Source organism: Phyllobates terribilis, unplaced genomic scaffold (genome assembly GCF_046119375.1).
Source record: "Phyllobates terribilis strain yellow unplaced genomic scaffold, ASM4611937v1 Scaffold_4__5_contigs__length_816908805, whole genome shotgun sequence".
NCBI classification, from domain to species: domain Eukaryota; kingdom Metazoa; phylum Chordata; class Amphibia; order Anura; family Dendrobatidae; genus Phyllobates; species Phyllobates terribilis.
Window position 1 is genome coordinate 319,122,590 of NW_027362764.1, and position 18,800 is coordinate 319,141,389.

General features: G+C 45.7%; 1 protein-coding gene across 2 annotated transcripts in view; it reads right to left on the minus strand.

Moving 5' to 3' along the window:
• The window catches only part of SACM1L (SAC1 like phosphatidylinositide phosphatase), a 350,039-nt gene that overhangs the window by 318,981 nt on the left and 12,258 nt on the right, over window positions 1–18,800 (minus strand). For both annotated transcript variants that reach the window (XM_073678395.1, XM_073678396.1), the window contains exons 2-4: window positions 8,048–8,145; window positions 4,235–4,309; window positions 760–887 (exon numbers count right to left, since the gene is read on the minus strand). In XM_073678395.1, coding sequence (XP_073534496.1) covers window positions 760–887; window positions 4,235–4,309; window positions 8,048–8,145 — 301 coding nt within the window. The remainder of the gene's footprint in view (window positions 1–759; window positions 888–4,234; window positions 4,310–8,047; window positions 8,146–18,800) is intronic.

Below are 18,800 nucleotides of genomic sequence, written 5' to 3' on the forward strand. Positions count from 1 at the left end.
ATTCAAACACAAAAAAGGGGGATACAATGATACACATGCGACTATACCCAGATAAGTGCCAGCCTACCTAAACTGATAAGAAGAATGGGAACCCCTAAAGATGTATACATAATAAGGTGGCAAAAAAAAAAAAAAAGTATACCGAAGGCAAAGTAATAAGAGCAACTGAATGCAAAAATAAAACTAACACAATACAACAAGACCAAGGGTTCTCCAGGTGTGAATAGGAAGGGGCAAGTCACCCCACTCTTTCATTTATAAAGTTAAATTAACCTTAATTAGATTACATAAAAAAGCAATATGTGGTTTGGTAGATCGGCTCACTTGGTTGCACGGAGAGGTACACAGTAACACTGTCTCTTTAAATCTTCTGCTGGGTTTATCACGAGTGCTGCATAAACCACAGCAATGTTAGCAAAAACAAACACGGCCTTCCCGGCCTAACAGGAAAAACAAAATATAGCGTATGGCAGTCCTTGTTGCTACACCCGCTTCAGGAACAAACAACCCAAGGTTTAGCTTTCCTTCACATGACAAAAACAGCTCAGAGCTTTCATTTGCAGGCCCACCCCACACCAAAGGCTGGGATTTTATCCTCTGACCTCCTCCCTCTCTACATGTGTTTAATGACCCTAGCAGTAAAGATGGCTGATTAACCTCTCATCACTATGTTTATATTAATGAAGCTAACAATCTCAGTGCTAAATATCTCTCCTCCAATACTTTGCCAGTGAGTTTGTCACAGTTGTCAAAACTCACCTGAGTATCAGTTAAATGTAAAATGGTCTTCTTATAGGAGATTATATCAAAATCAGTCGCTTTCCAAATGGAATGGTTAAGAAGATCGCCCACTTTCTTCTTACGGGTAATCACAATCAGATACATTCCTTTGAGATTGGAGAAAAACATTAGGCAAGAACATAATCTCTTCTTAAAGCCTCATTTACACGACACTGTTTGTTCATGTATGCAAAAAAATGGTCGAGTGTCATCAGTGTTTTGGATCAGAGTTTTATGAGTGTTTGATCAGGGTCCGTACGTTCCATCAGTGATTTTCACGTATGGATAAATTACAAAGCTTCTGCCATCCTTAGCAATGTTACTCACAGACTGCACACGAATGTCATTCGTGGGCCGTCTGATTTACATAGACTAAAAGTCTTCTTTAGACTAACTTTCTACTGTTTCAAACAAACAAATGTACAACTAGGTCCAGAAATATATGGACAGTAACCGAATATTCATGATTTGGACTCTGCATGCCTTATTTTTTAAAAATGAAACAACTAAGATGCAATTGAAGTGTAGACTTTCAAGTTTAATTAATTTAATGGGTTGAACAAAAATATCCTGTGAAACTTTAAGGAATTGCAACCATTTTTCTACAAAGCCTCCTCATTTCAGAGGCTCAAAGGTCATTGGACAAATTAACTTTTCTATAAATTAGATATTCATTTTTAATACTAGATGCTTTTTGGCAAAGTCTAATCTGTCCTGTTTATTTTTAAGGATGATTATGGTTGGCACCTTGTGTATTTGGTCTCATGAAGTCCTCTCTTTATGGTAGACATAGATCCTGAAACACCTACTTCCTGAAGAGTGTTCTTCACTTGGGTGGATGTTGTTTAGGGGTTTTTCTTCACCATGGAAAGGATTCTGAAATCATCCTCTACCTTTGTCTCCTGTGGATGTCCAGGCCTTTTTGAGTTCCCCAGCCCACCAATGCGTGTTTTTTTTTTTTTTTTTTGGTGGAATGCACCTAACTGTTGATTTGGCCACTCCTAACATTACTGGTGCCTCTATGGTGGATTGCTTATTTTTTTTCAGTCTAATGATGGCCTGTTTCTGTTCCACTGAAAGCTCCTTTGGCCGCATGTTGTGGGTTCACAGCAACAGCTTCCAAATACAAAAGCCACAACTGGAATCAGTTTCACACCTTTTACCTGCTTAATTAATGATGATTAATGCCAATAAAGAGCTTTTGAGTTAAAATGTCCAATTACTTTTGGTCACTTTAAAGCTATAATTCCTAAACCCTTACCCCAATTAGCATGTGAATACCCTCAAATTAAAGCTGAGAGCCTGCACTTTAAGCCCATATTGATAATATAACTATCTTTAATACGTTTTGGTAAACCGCAAAAGCTTGCGTCACTGTACAAATATTTCTGGACCTAATAGTATATAGCCATAAGGCTCAGACTCCGACCCCATCTTGTGTATTGTATACAACATTCACTATATGGGAAAAATAATGGTCTATTTTATAATTTTATTTATTTCAGGCAAGATACAGACACACAGCAAAACCAATTATGTTATTTTTTACTTTTCCTCATTTTCATTTGTGGAAATACCGAGTGATTAACACTTTATATTTTTTTGTGTTTTAAAAATATTTTACCGTATTTTTCGGACTATAAAGACACTTTACCATAAGCACCCCAGGTTTAGACAGCAGAAATAGGAAAAATATTTTTCCTATTAATTAAAACTTTCCTGGTGGTGTAAAAGGAAGGGGTCATTATCACTAATTTTAATGTACCAAGGTAGAATAGGGCGGTAATTTAGTGTTAGAATCTCTCTGCAGTGTGTATTAAACAATGAGCTGCATCACTGTCTAATAATAAAGTTCTCTGTAGCAACTATTGCCTCACTTTTATTATAGCTGAAAATCATTAACAAGAACTCCTAGCTCAGGCCAATTATATACTAGCTACTGAATCCGTTCTACGGCCGAGTGGCGAGCATTTTTATTGGTATATTTCCTACAACTTTTTTTTTTTTTCTTTTTTTTAAGACACTGTCTGTGAATTCGCATATACAGCAACTTCAATAAAATGGAGCCAGAGATTGCGGTATGCGAACACGCTGACTCCGGCGCCATTTTATTGAAGTAACATACTACAACGTCAACATAGCAGTGCGCACAAGCCAGCCATAGAGATAATGGTGATGGGCGGTGCATGCGCACTGCTATGTTTACGTTGTAGTACATTACTTCAATAAAATGGTGCCGGAGTCCGCGACAATCCGATCCCATGACTGAAGCCAAATGCTCCCCCATCCTATTATATGCTCCCCATCCTGGTCCCTCATTCCTGGCATATGCTCCCCCATCCTGCCCGCGCTGCTATTGTTTCATTAATCAAAAAGAAAACCCCACACTCCTACTCACCTTTCCCCAGCAGCGCGTGTGCATACCGCGCTATTCATGTGGTGCTGGTGTCAGCGCGATCTCTGGCGCAATTTTATTGAAGACAAATTTGCAGCGTCATCAACAAAATGGAACCGGTGTCAGTGCATGTGCATACTGCACTATCTGGTTGAAGACATTGTGCAAATTTGTATTCAATGAGCAGGTGCCAACTCAGGCGCCACACTCCTCCTGCCTCTTCGGAGATCACGGCATGTCCTCATGGCGCCGGACATCGCAGTATGCGGTCAGTGCCTATGCATACCGTGATCTCCGGCGCAACACTCCTCCCTGTCTGGATGTATCCTTCTGTCTATGGCCGTAGTGCATGTGCAGTCTATAGAGGCTTTGGACAGAAGGACACATCCCTGGTTATATTACAGATAAGGGACCTTGGCTAGAGTTTATAGTCTCACAGTCGCATTGCAAATAATCAAATTCATCAACATACAACAGTGAGCCTTAATATACATTTTAATAATTCTAAGCACTTTTTTTTTTTTTATTAAATAGAGTATTTTTAAATCCTACACCAATTCCCTCTTTCCTTTCCCTACATTATAAACACACAGCTCTGACACACACACATGCACTATACATTCCACATCTTACAGTTCCTGATAGGGACAAGAGCAGCTGAAAGACCTTCCACACAAGTAACTCAAGGACCTTTCAGGTCATGTGATCAGTCCTATGACCTAAAAGGTACTTGAGTTACTTGTGTGGAAGGTCTTTCAGCTGCTCAGCTCATACAGCCTCTGTTCAGGTGCCAGTAAGCTTCCTCTCCTGCTCTGCACCAATCATATAGATCAGTGTGGAGCAGGCGAAAGAGCAGCTCTCTCTGATCGGAAAGGACGCATTGTCAGCGTTCTCCTGCATCACAGGAAGCTGAAGCTGAATTTTAAGACTCAGACAATGAGTTTTTCTTTCTTGTTTCATTTGTATGTTAGTAAAACCGAAAAAAAAACGGAATTCCCAAACAGACTTCAACCCTGCTTAGTAATTTGCCATCTACACCCTCTTGCATAATTTACTTACCTGCTACTAATCTTACTGTACCCAAAATGCCACATATGGGTCTTGTAATAGCTGATGGTGGAATGTCCTTTTTTGCTGCAAGATATAATTTGTATTTTATTTAAATAGTATAATGACATGATTCCACAACCAAAATATCCCTGAAATTAAAATTAATAAGCTGTCATTCTGAAATATAACCAGGGCTGTAGAGTAGCAAAGTTAAATCCTGACCCCACCTCATCTATATACCATATTTTTCATTTTAGAAGACGCACTTTTTCCCCCCTAAATTTTTTTTGGGAGGGGGAGCATCTTACAATCTGACTGTAGCTTACTGGGGAAGTTGGGAGGGAAGGAGGGTTGGGCGCAGCTGCAGTGAAGCGGGGTCCCTGCTGCAGAAAGCTGGCGTTGGCAGGAGTGGGACAATGCTGTGAGCCCCAGGCTGGGAGAAGGGGATCCGCCACATTGAAAACCATGGGAAGTTCAGGGGCTCCGGCGTCATTTTGTGAAAGCCCGGGACCTGCCGCATCCTCGCACAGCCGAGCATACCCTTATCCCAGCCTGGGGCCCGCAGCATTGCCCCACTCCTGCAGCAGTGATCCTGTCTCCAGAGACCCCGCTCCACCGGAGTTGCCCCTGCCCCGTCCCCAAAAAGCTAGCTACTGTATAAAGCAGACTATAAGATCCACCACCAATTTATAAAAAAAAAAAAAAAAAAATTCCCTATTTTCCTTACCAAAATATGAGCTGCGACTTATGGTCCGGCTTCTTATAATCCGCAAAATACAGTAATTAACATTTCTAAAATATAATTTATTAATTTTCATAAATTACACTATAAAATGTAACAGATTTTATTTTAAACTGTATCTGGAGTTGGTAAATTTCTACTCCCACGCCTCCCAAAATGAGTTCTGACTGACTCCACAGGTCTGAATATCACCTGGCTCTGCATGAGGCCCCCATTACAAGTCCATGTTTCTGGTACGTGTGCAGTCTGTATTCACACGTACACACTCATAATCTATGGGTCTGTGCACAGCTGGTTTATTTTCATAGCAGGAATGACAATACGTACCACACACGCACTCAGATGCCATAAGTGTGACACATACTGGTATAGATTTCAGTATAGAAATGAAAGATTTTGTGTTAAAGAAGTACAAAGATAGATACATATGAGGGAAATATATATAATATTATATTAATCTCATGGACATCTATCTATCTATTACTTTGTAATTACGTCATGCTGTCAATACTGCTTGTGACAACATCGCTGACCACGCACAGCCAGCACGTGATTCCCCCAGCGGTGTTTTAAATTTCGCGCCAATATCGCTGATAGGTTGCGGCCGGCGGCTGCGACCAATCAGCGAACCGTGTTAGTGAGGACCGGGGAGCGGCGCTGCCTGTGCGGGTACTTCCGCTGCGAGCATCCAGGAGATGACCGGCTAGCGCCGGTCATCTCCCGGCTGCGTCGCCGCTGACCTCAGTCGGCAGATGAGCCGCTAACGGCCGCCATCTTGTTCTGAAATCCCACGACGCTGATTGGCCGTGGCCGGACCAATCCGCGACGCAGGATTTCCTGGACGGACAGACAGATGGGATAAGCCAATTATATAGTAGATATCTATCTACCTATCTATCAGCTGTCAGTTAATCTTTCGGCTGATCCCGGCGGCGTCGTGTTCGCAACGGTGCTCCGCTGGTGGCACCGCGCAAGAGGCTGGTACCACCAGCAGTTTACATATTGAGACACCCATCACTTGGGTGTCTCAATATGGCGGTCAACGAACTTCCACCGCTTGGAATTCTGGGATCCAGACACATCTGGACAGAACAGGACGTGAAGACATTGAAAGATAAGTATATGATAGATAGATATACCTTAAGTGTTTTGCTTACTATACGTGTATTAACCAAATAAACAAAAAAAATTGAGTGGGGTCCCCTTTATTTTTAATAACCAGCTAAGGGAAAGCAGACAGCTGTGAGTAGGTGTTAATAGTCTGAGAAGGGCCCAATAACCTTGTACCTTCCCAGCCTATTAATATCAGCCCACAGCTGTCTGCTAAGCCTTCGCTGGTCATAAAAAAAAATAGGGAGGGGGGACCAGACTTAAATTTTTTTTTTGGGGGGGGGGGGTTCCTGCTTATACATACAGTTTATATGAAAAAAAAAAACCCCACACACACTTACCTTTGTCCACCAATTTATTTAAAAAAAAATGCCATGTATGTTTGACAGTCCAGCGCTTCCCATGATGTTCCCATACTCAGTTGTCCAAAGCCTATGGAGCAGCAGCCACTCCCGGTTCATTCAGCGCTCTGCGAGCCTTGACTGAAAAGCAGTAACGATACTAATGTCACCACTAGTGTTGAGCGAGTATGTTCTATTAACCCATTCGCCAAGTATGCTCGGGCCGAGCTCTGAGTATTTACAGCTGCTCGGTGATATGGTTGAATCGCTCCCGTGTGCATGATTTGCGACTGCTTGACAGCTTTATTACATGTGAGGAATGTCTATTTCTTACACATTCCTCACATGTAATAAAGCTGCCAAACAGTTGCAAATCATGCACACGGGAGTGATTCAAACATATCACCGAGCAGCTATAAATACTCGGAGCTCGGCCGAGCATGCTCGGAACAGAACATACTCGCTCAACACTAGTCACCACTCGTTAGTCGCCGGACTGTGACGAATGTTGACGTCAGTAACGTTCATGCTCTTCATAGTCACCGGGTCTCGTGGAAAGCAGCGTGAGCCTGGAGTGGCTGCTGCTAAAGCATAGGGAGCCTCAGAACAAGTCTCCATAGGCTTTGGACTACGGAGTCTGGGAACATTGTGGGGATCTGAATGGAAACTTTACCAATTTATGAGAAAGCAAACGAGGGACAGTGTCTTGTTTTTAACGTCTTATTTTATCTTTTTCAGGTTTCCATTTGTGCTCTATGTCGGACCTGAGTGGGATTTTATTTATTTTTTTTAATAAACTTTGGGATGATTTTTTAAATAAAGTATTTTTGAGTATGTTTTGTTTTTGGTTTTTTTTGCGCTGGGTTAGTAAGCAGGGGCAGGGAGGGGGCTGATGGGTGGGGGTAAGATAAGACATCTCTCCATTACTAACACCAGGGCTTCAAGTCAGCTGTGCTTTTGGACAATTCACAGCTGACATCAACCACAAGCCCCATTACCCCAATTATCAATGCACCAGAGCAATTGGGAAGAGAGAAGGCGAAGCGCCTTGGAGAATCTAATGTGATGCTCCACTTATGGGGCAGCTGCATGCTGGCATCAGATCACAGTTATCTGCTTTAACCTTTGCTGGTTACCATAAATGGGAGGGAACACATGTCATTTTTTTCATTTATTTATTTGGTTAATACATGTACAGTAAGCAACACACACAAAGCACTAATTGTATATCTCACGGATATATATTTAACTCATATCTAACTATCGCCTCTATCCTTGCACATCTTTAACACAAAATGTTCAATTTCTATTCTGCACTATTTCGGTACAATTAAAAGAAGGGACAAAAGACAGACTATGCACAGCAAGTTGTTTTGACATTGCTGTGCATATGTTCATTCTTTTTTATGTTGTGCATTTTCAAGAGGGATCTGCTTAAAAAAAAAAGAAAGACTGTGCAAATACCCTAAGCCTGTAAAATAAGAAAACAATGAAAAGTTCCAATTAAGTCCCAAGTTCTGGAGACAAGTTATGTTAAAATACAAAATTAGTGGATTTCTTCAGACAGGTTTATATTCCAAAAAGTCGCACAATGTTATTAGATGTAAACATCAAAAATGTTATTACTACCTGTAAGAGCAACTTCTGTGGACACTCTGTCAATGGCAAGAACATCATCAACACCATTGTCACAGGCTTCCACAAAAAATTTCTCAGGTGTTGTGTGTCTAGAAGATATAGAAAGCAACAAATTACAAAAATACATTAGGATCAGAGAGAAAAAAAAAAGTCGATATTGATGTGCAGCATCCACAGTAATGAACCTTAAAGAGGTTGACCAATTTTTGATTGACATAACTCTTCACTTCAGCTGTCACTCTGCATTCAGGTACTGGGGATGTACCCACATCACTGCTCCATGGGTGCAACCTCTCCTGCACTGGCCCAGAAACCACAAGCACAGAATGCCTGTAGGCAACACACGAAGGCACACCTCAGAGCGAGGAGGTGACTACCAAGAGATTCAGCATACAGCCCAACAATACCTTCGGAAAAGCTACAGAATTCAGTAGTCAGACAAGATGTACAAGTTACACATATCGAGCACTTTGAAATAGCACAGCAAAATCTATCCCTCCAGTAAAGTATGTGGGGAAGCTTTCGCTTCACAGGACCAGGAATTTTAGACAATTAGATTGATAGATCAGGCAAGATACTGTTTCATTCTTCAACTCTACCTGTAACTGTCTGGTAAAAACATAAAATAAAACATCAGGAGAAAGCCACACAGGAATAGGTGCAGAACCTCAGCAGTGAAGCATCTAGATCGGAGTGGCTGAAGTGAGGAGCTCAAAAAAATCACCTCCGATCTAGACGCTTCACTGCTGAGGAGACTAGCTAGTAGTTGCTGGAATGAGGGCCTCAAAAAATCTATTATTAAAAATCTAATATTAGCTAGATAAACCTATATTTAGCTTGTTATACTCTTTGATAATGAACAGTCTGGTACCCCTTGGCTTTGAAAGGATTGACCACAATTGGTATATCCCTTCACGGCCCCATTTAAAATAAAGGTAATGGATACCTCTGGTACCAGTGCTGTTCTTGTGATTTGGTGCAGCTTATTCTTGTGGGTTAAGTGACCCTGTTGTGTCACGTGCCAGAAGCCGCCAATCCGCACATTATCACAACTCGTACCTAATGAAAGCTTATAACTGACTTTTTTAAAAGCTCTAAAAATTAATATTGAGTAGCACTAAAGGAGTGGAAAATGTATCCTGGGACCAGGGCACCAGGTTGGTGCCCTGGTTCCTGGGTAATTTTTATAATGCTACAACCTTGTGGAGGGTTGCATCAAATGTACACGGACTTCAGAGTGGTCATTCACTGTAAGTACAAGCATTAAAGGGGTAATCCGAAATTAAAGGGGTTGTGCGGTACTTTAATTACCCCACTCCCCAATGTATCCACCCCCATGTCCCTAAGACTTTTTGTAAATACTTTCCACTGTTGATAATGCCTGTGAGCGGCGCTATCGGTGGCCGCTCACAGACATCACGTGACCCCAGCGCCGATGTCACGACAAGTAAGGCGTAACTCAGCACTGGGGTCCCCGCGGTGGCTGTAGGGTTGTGGGCGGGGTTACCCTCCGCGTCACACCCGGCATCCACAGCGCGCTTTCCCAATGAATGGGGAGAGGCAGAGCGCGCGATGGAAGCCGGGTGTGACGCGGGGGTAACCCCGCCCACAGCCTGGCATCCACCTGGAACCAGGAAGATCGTGTCCCCCGGGGGTCACGTGATGCCTGTGAGCGGCCACCGGTTGCGCCGCTCACAGGCATTATCAACAGTGGAAGGTGTTTACAATAAGCCTTAGGTACCTGGGGGGGGGGGGGGGGGGAAGAGATACATGGGTGGGTAATCTAAAGTACCGCACAACTCCTTTAAAAGTTTGGTTTAATAGTAAATTTCTAATGTCATAATCTAATCTTTTACTTGTAATATACTTTCTCAGAGAAAAATTTAAAATCCCTACAATCGCCTTTGTGACCAGGCCAATTTTTTCAATTCTGACCACTGTCACTTTATGAGGTAATAGCTCTGGAACGCTTCAACGGATTCCACTGATTTTGAGACTGCTTTTTGTGACATCTTGTACTTCATGATTGTGGTAAAATTTCTTCTATATCATTTGCGTTTATTTGTGGAAAAAAAAAAGGCAATTTGGCGAAAATTTTGCAATTTTCAAACTTTGAATTTCATGCCCTTAAATCAGAGAGATATGTCACACAAAATAGTTAATAAATAACATTTCCCACATGTCTACTTAACATCAGCACAATTTTGGAGACAAAATTTTTTTTTGTTAGGGAGCTATAAGGGTTAAAAGTTGACCAGCGATTTCTCATTTTTCCAACAAAATTTACAAAACCATTTTTTTTTTAGGGACGTCTTATTTGAAGTGACTTTGAGGGGCCATTATGACAGAAAATACCCAAGAGTGACGCCATTCTAAAAACTTCACCCCTTAAGGTGCTCAAAACCACAATCAAGAAGTTTATTAACCCTTTAGGTGCTTCATGGGAATTTTTGGAATGTGGAAGAAAACATTTAACTTTTTTTCACAAAAATGTTACTTTAGACCCCAATTTTTTTTTATTTCCACAAGGGTAACAGAAAAAAAATGGAATACACAATTTGTAGTGCAATTTCTGTTGAACACGCTGATACCCCATATGTGAGGGAAAACCACTGTTTGGGCGCAAGGAAGGGACGGAGCGCTATTTGACTTTTTGAATGTAAAATTTGTTTGAATAATTAGCGGACGCCATGTCGCGTTTGGAGAGCTCCTGATGTGCCTAAACAGTGGAAACCCCCCACAAGTGACACCATTTTGGAAACAAGACCCCTCAAGGATTTTATCAAGGGGTATAGTGAACATTTTGAACGACACAGAATTCGATAACATTAGGTCATCGTATTGAATAAGTTGTCATTAGTCTTGAGTTCAAGTGCTCGCTACTTGAGTTTGCATCGGGTACTCGGGTATGCACCATGTATAACGGGTGCTCGAGTGACATGCTCGAGTCCCCGCCCGCATGTTTCACAGTTGTTAGACACCCCAAAAAAAACATGAGGGGGATCGCTCATGCATGGCAGCCAATCCCCGCGAGGTTTTTTTGGCCGCAAAGCATATGGGGTAGAGACTTGTTACTCGGTGCATACCCGAGCCAAACTCAAGTAGCGAGCACTTGCGCTCAACCCTAACCCTAGATTTTATTTTTTACGCTGTTACTCGTGCAGTATAAGTGATTAGACGACTTTATTCTTCAGTTCGGTGCGATTACAGTGATGCAAGATTCATACGTATGGCAGCTCTCACACACTAAAAGACACTTTTTTTTTTGCAAAGACTAGTTTTTGCAATAATTATTTCATATTTCGGCCGATAGTCATGTAAGAGCTTGTTTTTTGCGGCACAAGATAACGTTTTTATTGGTACCATTTTCGGTATTTTCGATCGCCTTCTATTACGATTTTTGGGAGGCAGAATAAACAAAACCCAAGAAATCAGGATTTTTTTTCTTTTTATGCCATTCCACGTGTGGTAAAATTGATAAGGCAGTTTTATTCTTCGGGTCAGTACGTTTACAGCGATACTACATTTAGTTTTTTCTTTTTATGTTTTGGAGCTTTTACATAAAAACTATTTTATAAAAAAAATAAATAAATTGTGTCGCTTTATTCTGAGAGCTATAACTTATTTTTCGGCTGATGGAGCAGCATGGCGACTTGTTTTTTGCGGGACAAGATGAAGTTTTCAGCAGTACCATTTCTATTTAAATTCGCCTTTTTGATCGCGTTTTATTACATTTTTTGTTTGTCGGTATGATGCTCAAGCATACTTTTTTCCTTTGTTTTTTATTTATTTATTTTTACAGAGTTCACTAAAGGGGTTAACTAGTGGGACAGTTTTATAGATCAGGTCGTTCCGGACGCAGCAATACCAAAATGTGTACTTTTATTGTTTTTGTTTTCAGAATATTTATGGATACAGTATTTTTTTATTTATTTTTTTTAAATTCAACAAGTTTTTTCAGGGACCACATCACATTTAAAGTAACTTCGGGGAGCCTATATAACAGAAAATACCCAAAAGTCACACCATTCTAAACGCTGCACCCCTCAAAACCACATTAACCCTTCAGGTGCTTCCCAGGAACTAAAGCAATGTGGAAGGAAAAAAAAGATTTTTTTTTCCATTAAAATTTTATTTTATCCCCAATTTTTTTATTTTCACAAGGGTAACAGGAAAAAGTAGAACCCAAAATTTATTGTGAAATATCTCCTGAGTCCGCCGATACCCCATTTGTGGGGTGAAACTACTGTTTTGGCACACGGCAGGGCTCAGAAGGGAAGGAGTAATGTTTTTGGAACACAGACTTTAATGGAATGGTCTAAGGGCGTCATGTCGTGTTTGGAGAGCCCTTAATGTGCCTAAATAGTGGAAGCCTCCCACAAGTGACCCCATTATGGAAGCTAGACCCCTCAAGGAATTCATCTAGGGGTGTACTGAGAATTTTAACCTACAGGTAATTCACAAAACTTTATAACATTTAGATGTGAGAAGAAAAAAATTTAATTTTTCTCACTAAAATACTGTTTTAGCACCAAATTTATAAATTTACACGAGGGGTAATAGGAGAAAATGGACCCCATAATTTGTTATGAAATTTTTACCAAACACAGAGATACCCCATATGTGGTTGAACATGCTGGATTCACCTCCTCATCAATTTATATCAGCCTCCTGAGGAACCTTAAAATGGGGAAACGCATTGAGGCTTCTTCTGAAGAGCAGTAAAGCTTCCCATCAAGCCAAGCATCCTGTACTTCATTTGACTGCCATGCATAGATTCTACCCCCTCCATTTTTAAGTTGCTATGATTGACTATTGGGTATAGCTAAGGTATAGTATCAAGGACGTCATTGTAGTAGCATCTGTTGGAGGGGCAGTTCTTTTTCTGGTTAAAGTCAAGATGGATATGGCCATTATCAGGACTGATTAATGAGTTGAGGATGTTTTTTGCTTTGTATATATAGTTTTTTTTGGGCACAGTCAGTCACTTTCTATCTGCACTTTTTTCTGATACCTGTATTTTTTAGGATCTTGCTATAATACTCTGAGCACACTGCCATCCCACCATAACATTAGGGGCATCAAGGGTTACGGAGGGAGAGACGCCAAGGGGCTGGGGCGCCATTCTCGTTAATCAAGGTGGGTGCCAACCTCCGCTAGCAGGTGGGTGCCAGTTTGGAGGGATATAGTAGCACTAACTCTTTTCCATCTTTGTGGGTAATGTATGGGGGATCCCGCTTGAAAACAATTGGGAAATCTGTATACAGACTAATACAGTGTGTCAGAAAAGGGGTCCGTTTTGGTGTAGCTCACGTTCTTGGGTCCTTGTTCTGATTTTTAATGTACATCAAATAAAGTAAGATTTTAAGGGGTTGTTTCAATGTTAGATCACTACTGTTTGAGCACACATCAGGGGTCGGATGGAAATCAGCGCTACTTGGCTTTTAGAGTGCAGATTTCGTTTTAATAGATTGTGGGTTCCATTAACTGAGCCCCTGAGGTGTCAGAATAGCAGAAAAACCCCAAAAGTGACCCCTTTGTAGAAATTACACCGCTTAATAATAATTTATATTTATATAGCGCCAACATATTCCGCAGCACTTTACGATTAATGAATTCATCTACGGCTGCAGTGACTAAATTTTTACATCCACGCCAGGCTTTTTTTTCCTGGAGAATTGCAAATATGCCAGTTTAGTTCCCATACATTCTGCCCCCGTACAGTGTACTGCCCCCATACATTGTGCCCAGCTTGTGCTTCTGGAGACACACACCCCATAAATTAAAGTGCACTCTCCCACTACAATAATACCAAACATGTGGCTGCTTACTGCGATTTAGGCACGGTGGGGTATATATCTTCAATGGATTTTTTTGAGGGGGCAGGGGCCATGTCGCTTTTCCAGAGTCTTTGCTCTACCACTAACATGGCACCCCCTATATTTCCAGTGACAGATGATGGATCAGAGTAGGGGCTGGTTTTGTGTGGGATCAATTAGGGTTTTTATTGGTAACATTTTGGGGTACATAATATTTTTAGCAGCTTCCAGAATACAACTAGATTACCTTCTTGTGTTCTACGCTGAGCACTTACGTCGGGGTTTGTGTAAATCCCACAAAAATACGATTCAGACGAAACCCCTCAACAGAACCACCCACCATAATGAGGCAGATGGAGACACTTTGGAGTCGGTTTGACATCTGCTCCTGTGGTATCCATCTTGTTAGAAGTACACAGATCTGTGGTCGTCCACACTTGTGCACTAAAGACGCTTAAAATGATGGCACACCGCTGGAACAGAGACCAGTCCAAAGTGACTCCATCTGCCTCATAAGTGAGTAGTTTATATACAGCTGACACCCGCTGGAAATTCAGCCGCGGGCCGACGCTACACTATCATTCCTCAGCGCCGTTAAAAAGCGGTGCTGAGGAAGAAGTACCCTTAACGACCGCCGTTAAAAGGCGTATCGGCGGTCGTTAACCACTTTACAGCCTGTGCAGTATCAGTATGCAACAGGCTGTAAACCCCGGTTCAGTGAGGGCTCCGGCGCTGAGCCCGCACTGAACCGGGCACATATCAGCTGATTATTACAGCTGACAAGTGCCCGCAACAGCCGCGGGTGGAATCGAGATCCACACGCGGCTGTTAACATGTTAAATGCCGCTGTCAATCTCTGGCAGCGGCATATAACATCGCAACGCCGGAAGCGCGTCACTTACCCCGCCCATCAGTGACCCCGTAACGTGATCGCGGGTCACCGATGGGTGGGCATGACAACCCTGGGTCTGCAGCAGACTCCAGTGGTTGTCATGAGCTGATCGCTATGTGCGCCACCTAGTGGTCGGCGCTCATAGCACAGGACCATTTCAGCTACACAGAGGTGATCTGCTGATCACCTCTGTGTAGCAGAGGCGATCAGACAAGTGCTGCTTCTAGTCTCCTATGGAGACTATAGAACAGGGGTCCTCAAACTTTTTAAACAGGGGGCCAGTTCATGGTCCCTCAGACCATTGGAGGGCCGGAATATAGTTTTAAAAAAAAAACTATGAACAAATTCCTATGCACACTGCACATATCTTATTTTGTAGTAAAAAAACAATACAGGAACAAATACAATATTTAAAATGAAGAACAAGTAAAGCTAAATCAACCGGTATTTCAATAGGCAGGTAACTGTACCCAATAGGCAGCATAGGTCCCCAATAGGCAGGTAACTGTACCCAATAGGCAGCATAGGTCCTCAATGGGCAGGAAAATGTTCCCAATAGGCAGGCTCTTCCACCCCTTATAATGCCCCATGCAGCATGTCCCCTTTCCCCCCTTATAATGCCCCATGCAGGCTGTTCCACCCCTTATAATGCCCCATGCAGAATGTCACCCCCCCCCCCATATAATGCCCCATGCAGGCTGTTCCACCCCTTATAATGCCCCGTGCAGCATGTCCCTTTCCCCCCCCATATAATGCCCCGTGCAGCATGTCCCTTTCCCCCCCCATATAATGCCCCGTGCAGCATGTCCCTTTCCCCCCCCATATAGTGCCCCGTGCAGCATGTCCCTTTCCCCCCCCATATAGTGCCCCGTGCAGCATGTCCCTTTCCCCCCCCCATATAGTGCCCCGTGCAGCATGTCCCTTTCCCCCCCCCATATAGTGCCCCGTGCAGCATGTCCCTTTCCGCCCCCCATATAGTGCCCCGTGCAGCATGTCCCTTTCCGCCCCCCATATAGTGCCCCGTGCAGCATGTCCCTTTCCGCCCCCCATATAGTGCCCCGTGCAGCATGTCCCTTTCCGCCCCCCATATAGTGCCCCGTGCAGCATGTCCCTTTCCGCCCCCCATATAGTGCCCCGTGCAGCATGTCCCTTTCCGCCCCCCATATAGTGCCCCGTGCAGCATGTCCCTTTCCGCCCCCCATATAGTGCCCCGTGCAGCATGTCCCTTTCCGCCCCCCATATAGTGCCCCGTGCAGCATGTCCCTTTCCGCCCCCCATATAGTGCCCCGTGCAGCATGTCCCTTTCCGCCCCCCATATAGTGCCCCGTGCAGCATGTCCCTTTCCGCCCCCCATATAGTGCCCCGTGCAGCATGTCCCTTTCCGCCCCCCATATAGTGCCCCGTGCAGCATGTCCCTTTCCGCCCCCCATATAGTGCCCCGTGCAGCATGTCCCTTTCCGCCCCCCATATAGTGCCCCGTGCAGCATGTCCCTTTCCGCCCCCCATATAGTGCCCCGTGCAGCATGTCCCTTTCCGCCCCCCATATAGTGCCCCGTGCAGCATGTCCCTTTCCGCCCCCCATATAGTGCCCCGTGCAGCATGTCCCTTTCCGCCCCCCATATAGTGCCCCGTGCAGCATGTCCCTTTCCGCCCCCCATATAGTGCCCCGTGCAGCATGTCCCTTTCCGCCCCCCATATAGTGCCCCGTGCAGCATGTCCCTTTCCGCCCCCCATATAGTGCCCCGTGCAGCATGTCCCTTTCCGCCCCCCATATAGTGCCCCGTGCAGCATGTCCCTTTCCGCCCCCCATATAGTGCCCCGTGCAGCATGTCCCTTTCCGCCCCCCATATAGTGCCCCGTGCAGCATGTCCCTTTCCGCCCCCCATATAGTGCCCCGTGCAGCATGTCCCTTTCCGCCCCCCATATAGTGCCCCGTGCAGCATGTCCCTTTCCGCCCCCCATATAGTGCCCCGTGCAGCATGTCCCTTTCCGCCCCCCATATAGTGCCCCGTGCAGCATGTCCCTTTCCGCCCCCCATATAGTGCCCCGTGCAGCATGTCCCTTTCCGCCCCCCATATAGTGCCCCGTGCAGCATGTCCCTTTCCGCCCCCCATATAGTGCCCCGTGCAGCATGTCCCTTTCCGCCCCCCATATAGTGCCCCGTGCAGCATGTCCCTTTCCGCCCCCCATATAGTGCCCCGTGCAGCATGTCCCTTTCCGCCCCCCATATAGTGCCCCGTGCAGCATGTCCCTTTCCGCCCCCCATATAGTGCCCCGTGCAGCATGTCCCTTTCCGCCCCCCATATAGTGCCCCGTGCAGCATGTCCCTTTCCGCCCCCCATATAGTGCCCCGTGCAGCATGTCCCTTTCCGCCCCCCATATAGTGCCCCGTGCAGCATGTCCCTTTCCGCCCCCCATATAGTGCCCCGTGCAGCATGTCCCTTTCCGCCCCCCATATAGTGCCCCGTGCAGCATGTCCCTTTCCGCCCCCCATATAGTGCCCCGTGCAGCATGTCCCTTTCCGCCCCCCATATAGTGCCCCGTGCAGCATGTCCCTTTCCGCCCCCCATATAGTGCCCCGTGCAGCATGTCCCTTTCCGCCCCCCATATAGTGCCCCGTGCAGCATGTCCCTTTCCGCCCCCCATATAGTGCCCCGTGCAGCATGTCCCTTTCCGCCCCCCATATAGTGCCCCGTGCAGCATGTCCCTTTCCGCCCCCCATATAGTGCCCCGTGCAGCATGTCCCTTTCCGCCCCCCATATAGTGCCCCGTGCAGCATGTCCCTTTCCGCCCCCCATATAGTGCCCCGTGCAGCATGTCCCTTTCCGCCCCCCATATAGTGCCCCGTGCAGCATGTCCCTTTCCGCCCCCCATATAGTGCCCCGTGCAGCATGTCCCTTTCCGCCCCCCATATAGTGCCCCGTGCAGCATGTCCCTTTCCGCCCCCCATATAGTGCCCCGTGCAGCATGTCCCTTTCCGCCCCCCATATAGTGCCCCGTGCAGCATGTCCCTTTCCGCCCCCCATATAGTGCCCCGTGCAGCATGTCCCTTTCCGCCCCCCATATAGTGCCCCGTGCAGCATGTCCCTTTCCGCCCCCCATATAGTGCCCCGTGCAGCATGTCCCTTTCCGCCCCCCATATAGTGCCCCGTGCAGCATGTCCCTTTCCGCCCCCCATATAGTGCCCCGTGCAGCATGTCCCTTTCCGCCCCCCATATAGTGCCCCGTGCAGCATGTCCCTTTCCGCCCCCCATATAGTGCCCCGTGCAGCATGTCCCTTTCCGCCCCCCATATAGTGCCCCGTGCAGCATGTCCCTTTCCGCCCCCCATATAGTGCCCCGTGCAGCATGTCCCTTTCCGCCCCCCATATAGTGCCCCGTGCAGCATGTCCCTTTCCGCCCCCCATATAGTGCCCCGTGCAGCATGTCCCTTTCCGCCCCCCATATAGTGCCCCGTGCAGCATGTCCCTTTCCGCCCCCCATATAGTGCCCCGTGCAGCATGTCCCTTTCCGCCCCCCATATAGTGCCCCGTGCAGCATGTCCCTTTCCGCCCCCCATATAGTGCCCCGTGCAGCATGTCCCTTTCCGCCCCCCATATAGTGCCCCGTGCAGCATGTCCCTTTCCGCCCCCCATATAGTGCCCCGTGCAGCATGTCCCTTTCCGCCCCCCATATAGTGCCCCGTGCAGCATGTCCCTTTCCGCCCCCCATATAGTGCCCCGTGCAGCATGTCCCTTTCCGCCCCCCATATAGTGCCCCGTGCAGCATGTCCCTTTCCGCCCCCCATATAGTGCCCCGTGCAGCATGTCCCTTTCCGCCCCCCATATAGTGCCCCGTGCAGCATGTCCCTTTCCGCCCCCCATATAGTGCCCCGTGCAGCATGTCCCTTTCCGCCCCCCATATAGTGCCCCGTGCAGCATGTCCCTTTCCGCCCCCCATATAGTGCCCCGTGCAGCATGTCCCTTTCCGCCCCCCATATAGTGCCCCGTGCAGCATGTCCCTTTCCGCCCCCCATATAGTGCCCCGTGCAGCAT